Source organism: Ascidia mentula, chromosome 8, assembly GCF_947561715.1.
Source record: "Ascidia mentula chromosome 8, kaAscMent1.1, whole genome shotgun sequence".
NCBI lineage: Eukaryota > Metazoa > Chordata > Ascidiacea > Phlebobranchia > Ascidiidae > Ascidia > Ascidia mentula.
The window spans coordinates 5,959,238-5,974,947 of NC_138573.1; the positions used below are offsets into that span (position 1 = coordinate 5,959,238).

General features: G+C 39.7%; 2 protein-coding genes across 2 annotated transcripts; both read right to left on the reverse strand.

Moving 5' to 3' along the window:
• Positions 1 to 2,746: 2,746 nt before the first annotated feature.
• LOC145910962 (uncharacterized) lies at positions 2,747 to 9,486 on the reverse strand. Its single transcript, XM_082998187.1, has 19 exons — positions 9,399 to 9,486; positions 8,629 to 8,790; positions 8,059 to 8,334; positions 7,552 to 7,830; positions 7,364 to 7,463; positions 7,056 to 7,237; positions 6,639 to 6,932; positions 6,298 to 6,579; positions 6,038 to 6,201; positions 5,696 to 5,797; positions 5,357 to 5,531; positions 5,166 to 5,277; positions 4,800 to 4,956; positions 4,609 to 4,738; positions 4,330 to 4,452; positions 4,114 to 4,211; positions 3,865 to 3,979; positions 3,225 to 3,413; positions 2,747 to 2,843 (listed from the first exon to the last, which is right to left on the reverse strand). Exons 1-19 carry the CDS (start codon positions 9,484 to 9,486, stop codon positions 2,833 to 2,835), a joined length of 3,039 nt encoding a protein of 1,012 aa, XP_082854313.1. The 3' UTR covers positions 2,747 to 2,832.
• Positions 9,487 to 11,028: 1,542 nt separating this feature from the next.
• Positions 11,029 to 14,759, reverse strand: LOC145910963 (uncharacterized). The gene is made up of 9 exons (XM_082998188.1): positions 14,672 to 14,759; positions 13,899 to 14,060; positions 13,329 to 13,604; positions 12,822 to 13,100; positions 12,634 to 12,733; positions 12,326 to 12,507; positions 11,910 to 12,203; positions 11,482 to 11,850; positions 11,029 to 11,219 (listed from the first exon to the last, which is right to left on the reverse strand). The coding sequence occupies exons 1-9, from the start codon at positions 14,757 to 14,759 to the stop codon at positions 11,029 to 11,031; spliced, it is 1,941 nt and encodes a 646-aa protein (XP_082854314.1).
• Positions 14,760 to 15,710: the final 951 nt, after the last annotated feature.

A 15,710-nucleotide genomic window follows, 5' to 3' on the forward strand; every position in this document is an offset into this window, starting at 1 on the left:
AATATTTGTTTACAGTGGGTTACAAAAAAATGAACATGATTGTTATTGAAGGTAAACAGCAAAGCGAAATAGGGAGTTTTCCAGATTGGTCCAAACCCCAAAAAACTATATCGAACAATACACGAGACTTATAAAAATTAAGTTGCAACACTCCTAATGCTCTTTTCCTAAAAAAACGTGTTTAAAATACGCAATCGGTCTGTACCTCAACTGCAGGTGGGGACATCCGCCTATCATAGTTTGCATCGACAGCATGCTACGGTAAGGCACAATTTGTCCAGGATCAAATGAGGGAACTCCCTCAAATGATAACCCATTGGTAGTTGGCGGAAAAAAACATAATGGTAACAAAATAGAGTTATTATTCATAACATCAAAAAGTACACAGAGCACAAAGTTACACAGATAATTTAATCTAATAAATCGGCGCTGGTAGATTTGTGGCTGGAATAAACCTATGCACCACAAAAATCCTCAAGAAAAAACAAGTCTTAATCTCATCAGAATCAAAATCCAGCGTATATCTCAACATTTCGGCAACATAGCTAAGTTTACTTGCAAGTTCGAGAACGAAAAACAGAAAAAAAATGCAACAAATTTTACCGGTACCTTGAAAGAAAGGCAACAGCAGACCACCAGCTGCAGTAGGTGCAACAACAACGGATATAAGGGACAACAGTGGAATCAAGGCTTTTGGTCAACAGAAACGAACTTTGTAGTCGCAGCAGGTTTGGTCGTCGCAAGCGAACCCGTCTGTTACACTGACGTGTACAAGTTGGTTCATGGTTGTGTAATGGTCGCCATTCAACAGACGAACGTCGATTTCTGTCGGCACGGAACAAACTTCACCTCCTGTTATACTATGTTGATGTTTTCGATCAGTTCGATGTCGCCTTCATTGTCCGGATCGTCGATGTCAAAGAAACGAGTCCAATCCCCATCCTTGCAAACCGGAGTTTCACATTCTGAGTAAACCGAAGATAATGTTTCAAGACTACATGTTATGACAAACATTGTGGCTCTAACCGTTTGGACAACAAAACCTGATCTTGTAATCTTCACAAAATTCCCCACTTTGTGCAGCATTCTCGCAGTAAAATCCTTTCAGTGGATCGAACTTGTAAATAACTCTAATTGTCTCAGAGATATTTAACAGTGCCTCGATAGCGTGAGGGTGGGATGAGTCTCTTAGGTTGTAATTACTCCTTCTACCTCGTTCTACAAAGTAATCAGATCTCGTATAATTTCCCGAGTGATTATTGTATTAAAATCTGTTAAATGCTCCATCAACACGATACATTGCAACCTCTGCAATGCGAACGTTGATTCTATCAGGTTCTGAGAAAATTGCAGTTAATAGCAGAATAACAGGATGATAGAATTATAGCAGAATAAGTAGAATGAATTTAATTAAACACTGGGCTTTTTAAGCTCTCCCTACTGAGAGCTGATTGGTCAATAATGTCCCGTGATATCATGAACCACTTGATTAGTATAATATAAGAGTAAAGATGTAGTGTGCATAGGAGAACATTTAATGTGGTAAACAGGATGTGGAATGAATCACTTTATTCGAGAACATTCGATGGATAAATCATTTGGGTTACATTATGGGATCATGTTTACACTTGGGTCGGAACTTGCGAAATATCCAATGCCTATGGTAACGGGCTTGCAAATGCTTGTACAATGCTACAAACAAAACGTTACACAATATAATTGCTGGTTTCTCTCGGTATGTTACAAACTCAACTTGTTGGGCGGCAGTTAGGTGTTGTCTGTATAAAATTTAAACAACGGATTGACATCGTACCTCAGTCACTTGCTGTGATCACAGAAATCATGTATGCCGTGTGGCGTCTTTCATCGTTGCATTGTCTACTCCACACACATTATTTATGTTAATGTTCACAACAGTTTTCGTGTCAGAGAAGCTTTATAGCAGGGGACTAAGTATTACCATATCCGATTCAGCACAATCCCTGTTTACCTGATCTATGTCAGTGACCAATTTTTTTAACCCAAATGTTTAGAGGCGTTTTGGGGTTGACTGGAGTCGCAATAACCATGTGCCCTTACGTTGACGCATGACAACGCACAACGTTAACCTATCCATACGCCGTGCAAGAAAGAATGTTGTTTTGAACTTTGTGTTGTCCCACATCGAAACTTGCGAAGTATAGCACCACATGTTTCGAATTTGTACATTCATCAACATTTTAACATTTGACATGCTGTAATTTGGTGACTGTACACGGATTTTGGAAGCTCCACAATAACAAGTATTAAACACAATATGTTGATGGTATGATTCATGGAAACCAGTACCGGGATGTGCACAGAAAACAATCGGCCAAATGGAAATATCTGCCAATGGTCTTCCTGTTTATCACAATACACCAATTAAGCGTAAAGCTTATTCGGTTTAGGTTCCTGTAGCATTGTGACAAACGACGACGGCAATTCGCCTCGCGCGCGCATCTGTATATACAACCACTGTACATTGACGCGGCATAGCCTACGGTTTGTTGATAAAGCTCAATATAACGTATTTGCGACTTCCATGTCAAAAAAATTTCCAAAACATTAATGAAGTGCATATGGTCTAATGATAACTCTTAGGTCTGCCACAATTTTTCATGCATTTTCACCCGTTTATTAAATATAAACGACAAATCAATTTAAACATCGCCAAAAGTTTTCAACGGAAGAAATATTATTACACTTAACAAAATACACATTTCCCAGAGAGTCAAAGGACTGGTAAAAGGGGCATATATATATAAAAATAAAATTGCCACACACACAATCGTCGAAGTTCCACTATCACCATCACAGAAAATCTAAACAAAAACAAGTTTTAAGAGACTACAAAGTATGTATACGCAAGACAACTGATTGAAAAGTTTGTGTTCGTGAATGTTTGAATAATTAATTTACATTGCTTGCAGTCCACCAAATGGTGTTTTATCATAAAAATGTTTTGTAATAATTTAAGGCTGATTTGTGAGTCAAGCAAAATATTAAAACGACTAGGTTAGGTTATAGGAATGCAAGGAGTAAGTTTTGTGTAGAAGAACAGATTCGAATCAGATCAAAACCACACAAATTGCAAACGCCGCACTTTTATTCAATCACCAAGTTGTTTGGGAATTTCTGTTCATTTTACGGTACTGCTGCTTTTTGTTATCAAATACTAAGAGTAACAAGGTCAATATTCTTACCAAAGTGGCAATATGGAAGGTCTTCAGAAGAATATCTCCATGTAAAATCAGGTCGGCACTCGTTAGTGGTTGTATTTCCGTCACCCATTAGAAACCCGGGGAGGCATTGGTAATTCACAGTCTGTCCGGGATAGAATGGTGGCACTTGCAGGGGTATCAAGCCTCTGGTCAGTGGGAGCGGACCACACGCTGGAAAACAGTGCAAAAGATAGAGTATATACAACATATCAGTAAACCAGTATGTTTGAACAAACAAGTAAGGCGCACCTTCAGATTAATGACATGGTGCTTATTACAAAACAAGACAATTAGGTCGGAAACACTGATTAGCGAGAGTGTTTGTTTGCAATTTGCGTATGTGTTTCAGCACACACATCGAATAATTACAAGAAATCAAACAGAGCATTTAAATGTAGAATTTTTTTACTGACGTGAATAAAATTACATAAAAAAAGTTTTCTTAAGTGTGAATAAGACTACTAAATTTTAATTTTGATGTCTTATAGATTACTGAGAATAATGAGGAAAAATTAAACATCGGCAAGTCGATGTATTAAATTAGAAACGCTATACAGACAAAAACGGAACGGTATTATAGTTCATTTTAACATAAACTTTTACCAGTAGAGAAAAAACTTACTTTCCATGCAGAAGGAGCCGCGGCAGTCGCCCGAACAAACGAAGTCTTCGCATTGCGCCACTCCATCATCACCACAAACACACGACTGGGTGCAGTTGTCAAACAGGAAAGGACTCTGCAAAACCCAAATGGTGTGTCGATACACGCAAAGAGCGAGACTTACTATGACGGCTTTGGTTCCATTACCGCAGAAAACTGATTTCTGGAAATGGTAATACGTTTGTATGAAAAGTGAAACAAAAATTTTACCCCTGAAGAATTGCCAAAAATACTACACAAGCAGGCGGGCAGCGTAACACACTTTTTGTTGTTGTAGTCCGCATACAACCCAGGAGGACAGACGCAAGCTGCAAAAAATAATTGCAGTTTTTGAGACAGAAATACATTGAACAATTTTTTTGTAACTATTTTGTAGTTCAATGCTTGTAAACGTCATCTTTCTTCATGCAACGTCACAGAATTTACCACCAGATCCACAAACTTTGGGGCATACAACAGGTCCCGTTATAAGACTGGAGCAAGATGGCACACATTCCGGGTGAGCGCATTCGTCATAATAAGAGTTTTCCCCAACAGAACAAACCGCGTCTGCAACAAACAAGTTAAAAAAGCGACTATATTTTTGAAACAACGCAATTTACGCTACAAAGAACCTCTATTATGTTTAACTGTATGGTGAATAAAAAGTATTTTGTTTATTTTTGTGAATTTGAGATCGATTCTGTCAACGTACGAAGTTCTCACCTGTAAAAACTTGAGAAGCATTTCCGCAAACCGGTAAGCCTTCAGCTATGCACGAAAGTTCAATGACGCTGTACGTGGTTTTTATTACATTCCATGGAAGGTTCGCAAAACAGAAATCAAACACGCAAGCCTATAACCGCAAACAATCATTATCTGATGTGCAAAACGCGAAAATCAGGTAAGCGAAGCACCTGAAGAATTTGGTCTCTAGTTGGGTTCTGCAAGAGGTCGATACACCCTTCGAAGCACGGATGACTCACAATAGCGCGACACGTCTCAACCAAGCCCAGGTAATTACTGTCCAATGGGTCAATGGAACATTCCGGAGAATTGTCCGGTACAGGAGTGCTGAGAAATAAACATAATATGAAAGGAAGTGTTTATATCATTGGTTTCGATCCAATCCGCAACTTACAAACTGCTGAAAGGGCTACTGATGTTATGTTATTAGTAACCTTCGCAAGCGTTACGGAATGCTGGCTATAGATTTATACTTTTTGTTACAAACGGACCTTTTGGCCCAAAAAGTTACACGCTGAAGTATAAACAATGTATACCCTCGTTCGATCGCGTGGCTATTTCCAAATAAGTTCACATTTTCCGTGAGGATTTCCGTTCCCCTTAGTATGAATTCATCAGAAACATCCCCGTTGAAATTTCCACAGAGCCCTGAAAATACAGAATTTGTTTGCAGCAAAGTGGTTACCAAATACATGTTGGATAATGTAAGGCAAGATGCATAGCCTACCATGAACATATGTCCTGTACACTGCCGTTACGCTAACTTTGAGGGTGTGCAGGCCGTCGAACAAGACCCTGAGTCCAAAGTTGGTGACGAGAGAGAGCTCGTTGGTCGGCAGCTTTACGATGGACCATTGGTTGGCTACGTCTTCGTAAGGAACAGAGAGTGGCAGGCCATCGAGCTATATAGAGAACCGGTTACACATTTAAAATGCAACCAACCTTCAAAAATTGTATGTGATATAACCTGTAGTATATTACTTTATTTAACGACATGAGTTTTCGCTCTAAAGTGTAAATTACGCAATATCACTTAGTTACGCAAAAAAAAAATTTATCGCCTCACCGTTACAGCATTTGATTGCAAGAGTTCAATTAATTGATCATAAATGCGTATCTGAACCCTCCTTATGCAAGTGACAGCATTTCCGCAAACCCGGTTATCCGTCTGAAACAATAACGTTATATCTACTTACTCAAATATCCGGTGAAAACAGCAAGAAAAGGCATACGTCATTTTCAAAGAGAACAAAAAACCTAGCAGCGAAAACAGGCCAAGAGTTGAAATAATAAAATAATGAAGCGTCTTCACTTTTGGACCAAACAGAACATACGATAGAGATACGATTGTCAAAATCGTTTTTGTAAAACTTTCGTGCCAACACCTATAGACGCAAATCCAACTCACCCACACACTAAAAGGTTGCAAATCAGAACCAAAGGGAAGTTCGGTAGTGGATAAAAAATCATACCAAGACTCGCCCTGAAAGTCGTAGGCGAAATCATCCAAAGTGGTGTAGTGGGGATCTCCCCATGCCGTACACCAGGCAATCTGGTTACCGAGGTTGACGGCTAGAGGACAACAAGCAATATTTTATACGTGTACTTTCAAAACAATACAGAACGGCGAATCGAGCATAATTCATATCGATGTAGAGTTAGACTCACCTTCAGGACAGCAGAAACGAACTTTGTAGTCGCAGCAGGTTTGGTCGTCGCTGTTGTAGCAAGCGAACCCTTCTGTTACACTGACGTGTACAAGTTGGTTCATGGTTGTGTAAAGGTCGCCATTCAACAGACGAACGTCGATTTCTGTCGGCACGGAACAAACTTCACCTCCTGTTACGATGTTGATGTTTTCGATCAGTTCGATGTCGCCTTCATTGTCCGGATCGTCGATGTCAAAGAAACGAGTCCAATCCCCATCCTTGCAAACCGGGGTTTCACATTCTAAGTAAACCGAAAATAATGTTTCAAGACAAATTTATGACAAACTTTGTGACTCTCACCGTTTGGACAACAAAACCTGATCTTGTAATCCTCACAAAATTCCCCACTTTGTGCAGCGTTCTCGCAGTAAAATCCTTTCAGTGGATCGATCTCGACTTGTTGGGCGGCAGATAGGTAACTTGCACCAGTGCGAGCAACACGAACGTCGCTATTGGTTGGATTAGGGCAGATTTCTTCTGGGGCCAATTCTCGAAGGGCCTCCAGGGTTTCGTAGTCCCCCTTCCCGCTCGGTTTGTCTCGGTTGTAGAAATCCGTCCATTTGCCGTTTTTGCATTTTGGTAAGGGTATGTTGTCTGCATGCAATTAAAACAACGAACTGACACCGTACCTCGGTCAAATATAATTCTGCAGGTTTATTCAAATTATTCAGTTACCCAAAGGTATTTTATTGAGGAAAATTCATTAATTTTTCTTACGGTTAGGGCAGCAGAATCGCACTTCGTAATCCAAGCATCGTTGGTTCAAACCGTTTACACAAATAAGTCCGAGGTCTGCATTGATATCAATATCTTGATTGACAGTCAAATAGCTCTCGTGTGTGAGTCGCACGCGTGCATCGATGCTAGTCGGCTTGTCGCAAATCAACTCAGGATATTTCCTTTTATACACAGACTTTTAAACAAGCTGTGACATTTAAAAATTGTTTCAAGTTTTATTCAACAACCATTCTAAATGATTTAGCCTATAGTTTCCACGTGTGTTCAATAATCTCAATTGGACTTACTTTCGCAGCGAAGCCAATTTTTCATAGTCACCAAGTCCAGAAGAATGGTCAGCGTTCAACCATGCCGTCCAACCATCTTTCTCACAAGTCGGTTGTGGTACTGTAAAGTGCATTATTACAAAATTATTGACTAATTGTAGACTGTAAGAACCTTTTCCATGCTGTGGAAAAACAAATGTTGGTAATACCTTTTGGGCAGCAGAACCTCACTTTGTAATCGAGGCATGTTTGGGTTTCGGTGTTGTCGCATCGAAAGCCTCTTTCGGGGTCAGCGTGTGTTATAATTTGTCCAGCGGTGTGGTGAGGTTTGTTGTTGGAAACCAACCTTACATCAATCGCAGTTGGCTCCTCGCATATCTGGCCAACATACTCAACTCTAAGGTTCGGCATAGTCTCACAGTCACAAGTTGCCGAGGGACGATCACGATTGAAGTAATCGGTCCATGCATCATCGGGGCACTGGGGAACTTAAAGAAAAGGTTGATGATAATGTGTACGTGCTTTCCAAATACCGCATTCTCATAGCAATTCCTGATGTAAAAAATGTATCCTCTGAAATTTGCCCATTGAAACAAGATGTAAGTTACGACTTTAGATTGGCAACTGAAACTGCTGACACTAAATTTGCATTATTTTAATGAGTGTGTGCTACTGTTTTGAACTATTTGGACGAAATGCAATAAGAAATCACTTACCATCAGGACAGCAGAATCGAACCTTGTAGTCCATGCAAGAACCCGGATTATCCTTGTTGTTGCACCAGAACCCCCGTTCTGTATTTGCCTTGTTGTCTTGACCAACCATGTCGTGCGGAAGACCGCTGGAGACAGATCGCGCATCAACAAAGGTCGGATGCGAACATATGGTTTCAGGAAACTCCTTTCGAAGATCAACCAACGTTTCATAATCTCCATAACCACTGGGTCGGTCGCGGTTGAACCACTGGGTAAACTTTCCACCATCGCAACCTCCTTTATTAAACAAATAATCTTGAGATATGAAAGTTGGTGTTTGAATACCTCAATGTACAGAAAGCTTTACTGATGCATTTTATATCAACAATGTTATGTTTTCTGATTGAGCTTCCGGTTCAATCGTATGGCCAGGGTTGATTTAAAGAAACTTGTAAGTTATAAATGAGTCTATAATGATCAAAATTCTAGCAATTATATGGTAGGTTTGTACCAGAAGAGCTTGTGCGAGGTTATTGTTCAAAACTGTGTTGTGCTAAATATCGTTCGTAATTCGGTAAATCTATATCGTACCATTGCATCTTTCCTCAGAGAGTTTAACGCCGTTGAGAAAGAACTCCGGTTCACAATTTCCATCGCATCCTCTCTGGGCGCAAACGGCGTTGGGAAATGCCGAGCACCGACTAGTTGAACACAGATCGATTCCACAAAATGCTACATTTCTCGTATTGCAAGCTACGAATGAAAACGCAAATGGTTCATCTAGCTCTTTTGCTATATTGCACTTGGTTACAGTTTATTTCTTTTTAAGTTGAATTGTGTTTTGCACCGGTTTACACTATTAAGCAACACATAATTTACAAACATTGTACCCCAATCAGCACACTACGTAAACAATCAATTGACACCCAATAAACTAACAGCAGCTGTGCTAATAAGGAAGTAAAGCTCCTTCTGTTCAGGACTTTGTTTCAATGCCTAGGGTTGAAAAGAAGAAAGAAAAAAGCAACTTACGCGGAATTGGCGAAACGTTTTGGGCGTTGGATTTCCACGCATATATCAAAACGAGAAGAACGTGTGCACTCCTCATTTTCTTCAAGTGGCAAAATCTTGTGTTACAAAGTGTCGTTTTTTGAACAACTTGCTGTATCTATTGAAATGCATGCAAAAGTAACTGTTCCATAAACGTTTTCTTTTGCAACAACTTTAATAAAAGTACTACATCGTTATAACTGCATTTTAAATCAAACCTGCTCACAGCGCTGGTGTTTTATCAGCACTGTTTAAGGCACAGCTCTTCTGAAACAAACAACCTGATGTTAGTTTGTGTTGATTGTTTTTACCTTTATTCAGCAGTCTTCTCATATCCGTGCAAAACAGGATGGGTACAAAAAGACGAACAATACACAAGGATGATTCCACATCCCGCATCGTTTAAACAATTGGCCTGTTTGTTATTAATGTATTTATGTTGATGCTTTTGCGAACTGTTGTTGAACGTTAATATGTTTGCTGGCTTGTTTATCACAATGTTAAACAACAATTTCTCACAAATAAAATAAGGTGGTTGTGTTGTGAAAACAAGCCACACCGAACAACAGGCACCCTTGAATCCATTCGATCAGTCTTATTGTATTTTCATCCGTTCCTCACAATTTCCCGCTTACATACAATGTGTACAAAAATGTATTAACCTGTTAATTTGATTTAGTTGTCAGCTATTGTCTTTTTTTGAAAACAACCACCTTCACAAATAATGGCTTTCAGTTCTTCTCAAGATGGCTCCAACCTCCCGTATGTAACCACGTTCATTACGTTAATTGGTTGTAGATTTATCTGGTTGGCAGACCGGAAAGCACGCTGTGCTGTACACAAGGGTCGGTGGTTATGTGTTTAAGCACTGATGCGTTGTCCCTATCGTTAAAGTTTAACATGCGCATTTGACTCTTTTAACGTCTTGTACTTGGCTGATGTGTGTTTGTCTCTGAACGTAGATTCGTTAGTTTGTATATGATCGCGTTAGTTCAGAACAACGGTTGCTGAAATAATTTCAAATTGAGCCTAGAAAACGACAACCATCGCTGCAGAATCGCTTACATTTGAGTCCAGCAATGAGCTTTGTCCCTGTCGCTCAACACAAAACCTATTTAGGTTCGGAAACCAGCAGTCGTGCTGTTGTGTTTGTATCGTCACGAACTGACGAACGCATTTTTGATCCGTCTACAACGTCAAGATGAAGTCACTATCCTTGTTATAATGGTAAACAAGTGGCACTGCATATTACAACAACTTGATATGATTCACCAACTAATACACCACAACTTTTATAAACGTGTTTTTGTTAATTTAAAAAGCGAAAGCCTTATATTCTCGCTTAATTCTGTGTCATCAAAACAATAGCAACCAAACCACCCTTAGTTCGTTTGTGGTATAACATCAGATTTTGTTAATGTTTCTGTGTTTGCTAGGTTTGGTGATGGCTTTCAGCAATTTGCGTTATTGACAAAAAATTTTCGAAATAATTGCCTGCATTTTCATAAGTTTATTGATTATAGATAGCGATAAGTTGGCGAATAATTATTTACAGAGTCAGGAAGTTCTGTCCGTGAACAATGAGAAAAGAGACACTTGAAGGTACTACAACAAAAGTATATTACAACTAAAAGATACAGGAATGCCAGAGCATTTTCGATGACGCCTGACTAAAAACATCGGACGAATATGTGCGTTGATGCTTCCAGACGTGCACCATTGAAGATTCTGAACATATAAAAAGAAATATTTGTTTACAGTGGGTTACAAAAAACGTGGACGTGACTGTTATTTAAGGTACACAGCAAAGCGAATATAGGGAATTTTCCACATTGGTCCAAACCCCCAAAAAACTAGATCGAACAATACACGAGACTTACAAAAAGTTGCAACACTCCTAATGCTCTTTTCCGTGTTTAAAATACGCAATAAGTCTGTACCTCAACTGCAGGTGGGAACATCCTCTATGGAATATCTCCATGTATGACCAGGCAGACACTCATTATGGTCTGTGTTTCCGCCTATCATGGTTTGCGTCGGCATCATGCAACGGTAAGGCACGATTTGTCCAGGATCAAATGGGGGAACTCCCTCAAATGATAACCCATTGGTAGTTGGCGGAAAAAAACATACTGGTAAGAAAATAGAGTTATTATTTAATAACATCACAAAGTACACAGAGCACAGAGTTACACAGATAATTTAATCTGAAAATCGCCTATAGTAGATTTGTGGCGGGAATAAACCTGAGCACCACAAAAACCATCAAGAAAGAACAATCTGATCAGAATCAAAATCCAGCGGATATCTCAACATTTAGGAAACATAACTAAGGTTTACTTTCAAGTTCGAAAACGGAAAACAGAAAAAAAATGCAGTACACTTTATCGGTACCTTGAAGAAGAGGCAACAGCAGATCAATACCACTAGCTGCAGTTGGTGCAACAACAGCGGACATAAGGGACAACAGTGGAATCAACGCTTTTGGACAACAGAAACGAACTTTGTAGTCGCAGCAGGTTTGGTCGTCGCTGTTGTAGCAAGCGAACCCGTCTGTCACACTGACGTGTACAAGTTGGTTCATGGTTGTGTAATGGTCGCCATTCAACAGACGAACGTCGATTTCTGTCGGCACGGAACAAACTTCACCTCCTGTTACTATGTTGATGTTTTCGATCAGTTCGATGTCGCCTTCATTGTCCGGATCGTCGATATCAAAAAAACGAGTCCAATCCCCATCCTTGCAAACCGCAGTTTCACATTCTAAGTAAACCGAAAATAATGTTTCAAGACAAATTTATGACAAACTTTGTGGATCTCACCGTTTGGACAACAAAACCTGATCTTGTAATCTTCACAAAATTCCCCACTTTGTGCAGCGTTCTCGCAGTAAAATCCTTTCAGTGGATCGATCTCGACTTGTTGGGCGGCAGATAGGTAACTTGCACCAGTGCGAGCAACACGAACGTCGCTATTGGTTGGATTGGGGCAGATTTCTTCTGGGGCCAATTCTCGAAGGGCCTCCAGGGTTTCGTAGTCCCCCTTCCCGCTCGGTTTGTCTCGGTTGTAGAAATCCGTCCATTTGCCGTTTTTGCATTTTGGTAAGGGTATGTTGTCTGTATACAATTAAACAACGAACTGACACCGTACCTCGGTCAACTATAAATCTGCAGGTTTATTCAAATTATTCAGTTACCCAAAGGTATTTTATTGAGGAAAATTCATTAATTTTTCTTACGGTTAGGGCAGCAGAATCGCACTTCGTAATCCAAGCATCGTTGGTTCAAACCGTTTACACAAATAAGTCCGAGGTCTGCATTGATATCAATATCTTGATTGACAGTCAAATAGCTCTCGTGTGTGAGTCGCACGCGTGCATCGATGCTAGTCGGCTTGTCGCAAATCAACTCAGGATATTTCCTTTTATACACAGACTTTTAAACACGCTGTGACATTTAAAAATTGTTTCAAGTTTTATTCAATAACCATTCTAAATGATTTAGCCTATAGTTTCCACGTGAGTTCAATAATTCCAATTGGACTTACTTTCGCAGCGAAGCCAATTTTTCATAGTCACCAAGTCCAGAAGAATGGTCAGCGTTTAACCATGCCGTCCAACCATCTTTCTCACAAGTCGGTTGTGGTACTGTAAAGTGCATTATTACAAAATTATTGACTAATTGTAGACTGTAAGAACCTTTTCCATGCTGTGGAAAAACAAATGTTGGTAATACCTTTTGGGCAGCAGAACCTCACTTTGTAATCGAGGCATGTTTGGGTTTCGGTGTTGTCGCATCGAAAGCCTCTTTCGGGGTCAGCGTGTGTTATAATTTGTCCAGCGGTGTGGTGAGGTTTGTTGTTGGAAACCAACCTTACATCAATCGCAGTTGGCTCCTCGCATATCTGGCCAACATACTCAACTCTAAGGTTCGGCATAGTCTCACAGTCACAAGTTGCCGAGGGACGATCACGATTGAAGTAATCGGTCCATGCATCATCGGGGCACTGGGGAACTTAAAGTAAAGGTTGATGATAATGTGTACGTGCTTTCCAAATACCGCATTCTCATAGCAATTCCTGATGTAAAAAATGTATCCTCTGAAATTTGCCGATTGAAACAAGATGTAAGTTACGACTTTAGATTGGCAACTGAAACTGCTGACACTAAATTTGCATTACTTTAATGAGTGTGTGCTACTGTTTTGAACTATTTGGACGAAATGCAATAAGAAATCACTTACCATCAGGACAGCAGAATCGAACCTTGTAGTCCATGCAAGTACCCGGATTATCCTTGTTGTTGCACCAGAACCCCCGTTCTGTATTTGCCTTGTTGTCTTGACCAACCATGTCGTGCGGAAGACCGCTGGAGACAGATCGCGCATCAACAAAGGTCGGATGCGAACATATGGTTTCAGGAAACTCCTTTCGAAGATCAACCAACGTTTCGTAATCTCCATAACCACTGGGTCGGTCGCGGTTGAACCACTGGGTAAACTTTCCACCATCGCAACCTCCTTTATTAAACAAATAATTTTGAGATATGAAAGTTGGTATTTGAATACCTAAATGTACAGCAAGCTTTACTGATGCATTTTATATCAACAATGTTATGTTTTCTGATTGAGCTCCCGGTTCAATCGTATGGCCAGGGTTGATTTAAAGAAACATGTAAGTTATAAATGAGTCTATAATGATCAAAATTCCAGCAATTATATGATAGGTTTGTACCAGAAGAGCTTGTGTGAGGTTATTGTTCAAAACTGTGTTGTGCAAAATAACGTTCGTGATTCGGTAAATATATATCGTACCATTGCATCTTTCCTCAGATAGTTTGACGCCGTTGAGAAAGAACTCCGGTTCACAATTTCCATCGCATCCTCTCTGGGCGCAAACGGCTTTGGGAAATGCCGGGCACCGACTGGTTGAACACAGATCAGTTGCACAAAATGCCCCTCCTGCCGTATTGCAAGCTGCGAATGAAAACGCAAGTGGTTCATCTATAGCTCTCATACTATTGCAGTTGTCGTTAAAATTCAATTTTGTTAAATTTAAATTTGTTTTGAACTGGTTTAGACCATCAGGCAACATATAATTAACAAACATTGTACCCCAATCAGCACACTACATAAACAATCAACTGACACCCAATAAACTAATAACAGCTGTGCTAATAAGGAAGTAAAGCTCCCTCTGTTTAGGATTTTGATTGATTGCCGAGGGTTGAAAAGAAGAAAAGAAAAAAGCAACTTACGCGGAATTGGCGAAACGTTTTGGGCGTTGGATTTCCACACAGATATCAAAACGAGAAGAACGTGTGCACTCCTCATTTTCTTCAAGTGGCAAAATCTTGTGTTACTTATAGCGTCGTTTTATGAACAACTTGCTGTATCTATTGAAATATATGCAAAAGTAACTGTTCAATAAACGTTGTTTTTGCAACAACTTTAATAAAAATACTACATCGTTATGACTGCGTTTTAAATCAAACCTGCTCACAGCGCTGGTGTTTTATCAGCACTGTTTAAGGCACAGCTCTTCTGAAACAAACAACCTGATGTTAGTTTGTGTTGATTGTTCTTACCTTTATTCAGCAGTCTTCTCACATCCGTGCAAAACAGGATGGGTACAAAAAGACGAACAATACATACGGATGATTCCACATCCCGCATCGTTTAAACAATTGGCCTGTTTGTTATTATTGTATACATGTTGATGCTTTTGCGAACTGTTGGTAAACGTTAATATGTTTGCTGGCTTGTTTATCACAATGTAAAACAACAATTTCTCTCAAACAAACTAAGTTGGTTGTGTTGCGAAAACAAGCCACACCGAACAACAGGCACCCTTGAATCCATTCGATTAGTCTTATTGTATTTTCAGGGGCCTCACCATTTTCCCCCTTAAATACAATGTGTAGAAAATGTATTAACCTGTTAATTTGATTTAGTTGTCAGCTATTGTCTTTTTCAAAAACAACCACCTTCACAAATAATGGCTTTCAGTTCTTCTCAAGATGGCTCCAACCTCCCGCATGTAACCACGTTCATTACGTTAATTGGTTGTAGATTTATCTGGCTGGTAGACCGGAAAGCACGCTGTGCTGTACACAAGGGTATCGGTGGTTATGTGTTTAAGGACTGATGCGTTGTCCCAGTCGTTAAAGTTTAACATGCGCATATGAATCTTTGTACGTCTTGTATTTGGCTGATATGTGTTTGTCTCTGAATTCGTTTGTTTGTATATGATCGCGTTAGTTCAGAACAACGGTTGCTGAAATAATTTCAAATTAAGCTCAGAAAACGACAACCATCGCTGCAGAATTGCTTACATTTGAGTCCAGCAATGAGCTTTATCCCTATCGCTTAACACAAAACCTATGTAGGTTCGGAAACCAACAGTCGTGCTGTTGTTTGTTTATGATCACGAACTTACGAACGCATTCTCAATCTGTTTACAACGTCAAGATGAAGTCACCATTCTTGTTATAATGGTAAACAAGTGGCACTGCACATTACAACATCTTAATATGATTTACTAAGTAATACACCAGAACTTTCATACACGTGTTTTTGTAATTTTAAAAAGCGAAAGCCTTATATTCTCGCTTAATTCTGTGCCAT

Bases quoted from the DNA above. Each gene is read 5' to 3' on its own strand.
- LOC145910963 (XM_082998188.1), bottom strand. From the start codon at position 14,759: ATGCGGGATGTGGAATCATCCGTATGTATTGTTCGTCTTTTTGTACCC. The intron at 13,605-13,898 runs GTACGATATATA...TGTTTAATAAAG, and splicing joins ATCTGAGGAAAGATGCAATG to GAGGTTGCGATGGTGGAAAG. The intron at 12,204-12,325 runs GTAAGAAAAATT...AATTGTATACAG, and splicing joins GCGATTCTGCTGCCCTAACC to ACAACATACCCTTACCAAAA.
- LOC145910962 (XM_082998187.1), bottom strand. From the start codon at position 9,486: ATGCGGGATGTGGAATCATCCTTGTGTATTGTTCGTCTTTTTGTACCC. The intron at 6,933-7,055 runs GTAAGAAAAATT...AATTGCATGCAG, and splicing joins GCGATTCTGCTGCCCTAACC to ACAACATACCCTTACCAAAA. The intron at 4,739-4,799 runs GTGCTTCGCTTA...TTGCGGTTATAG, and splicing joins CTAGAGACCAAATTCTTCAG to GCTTGCGTGTTTGATTTCTG.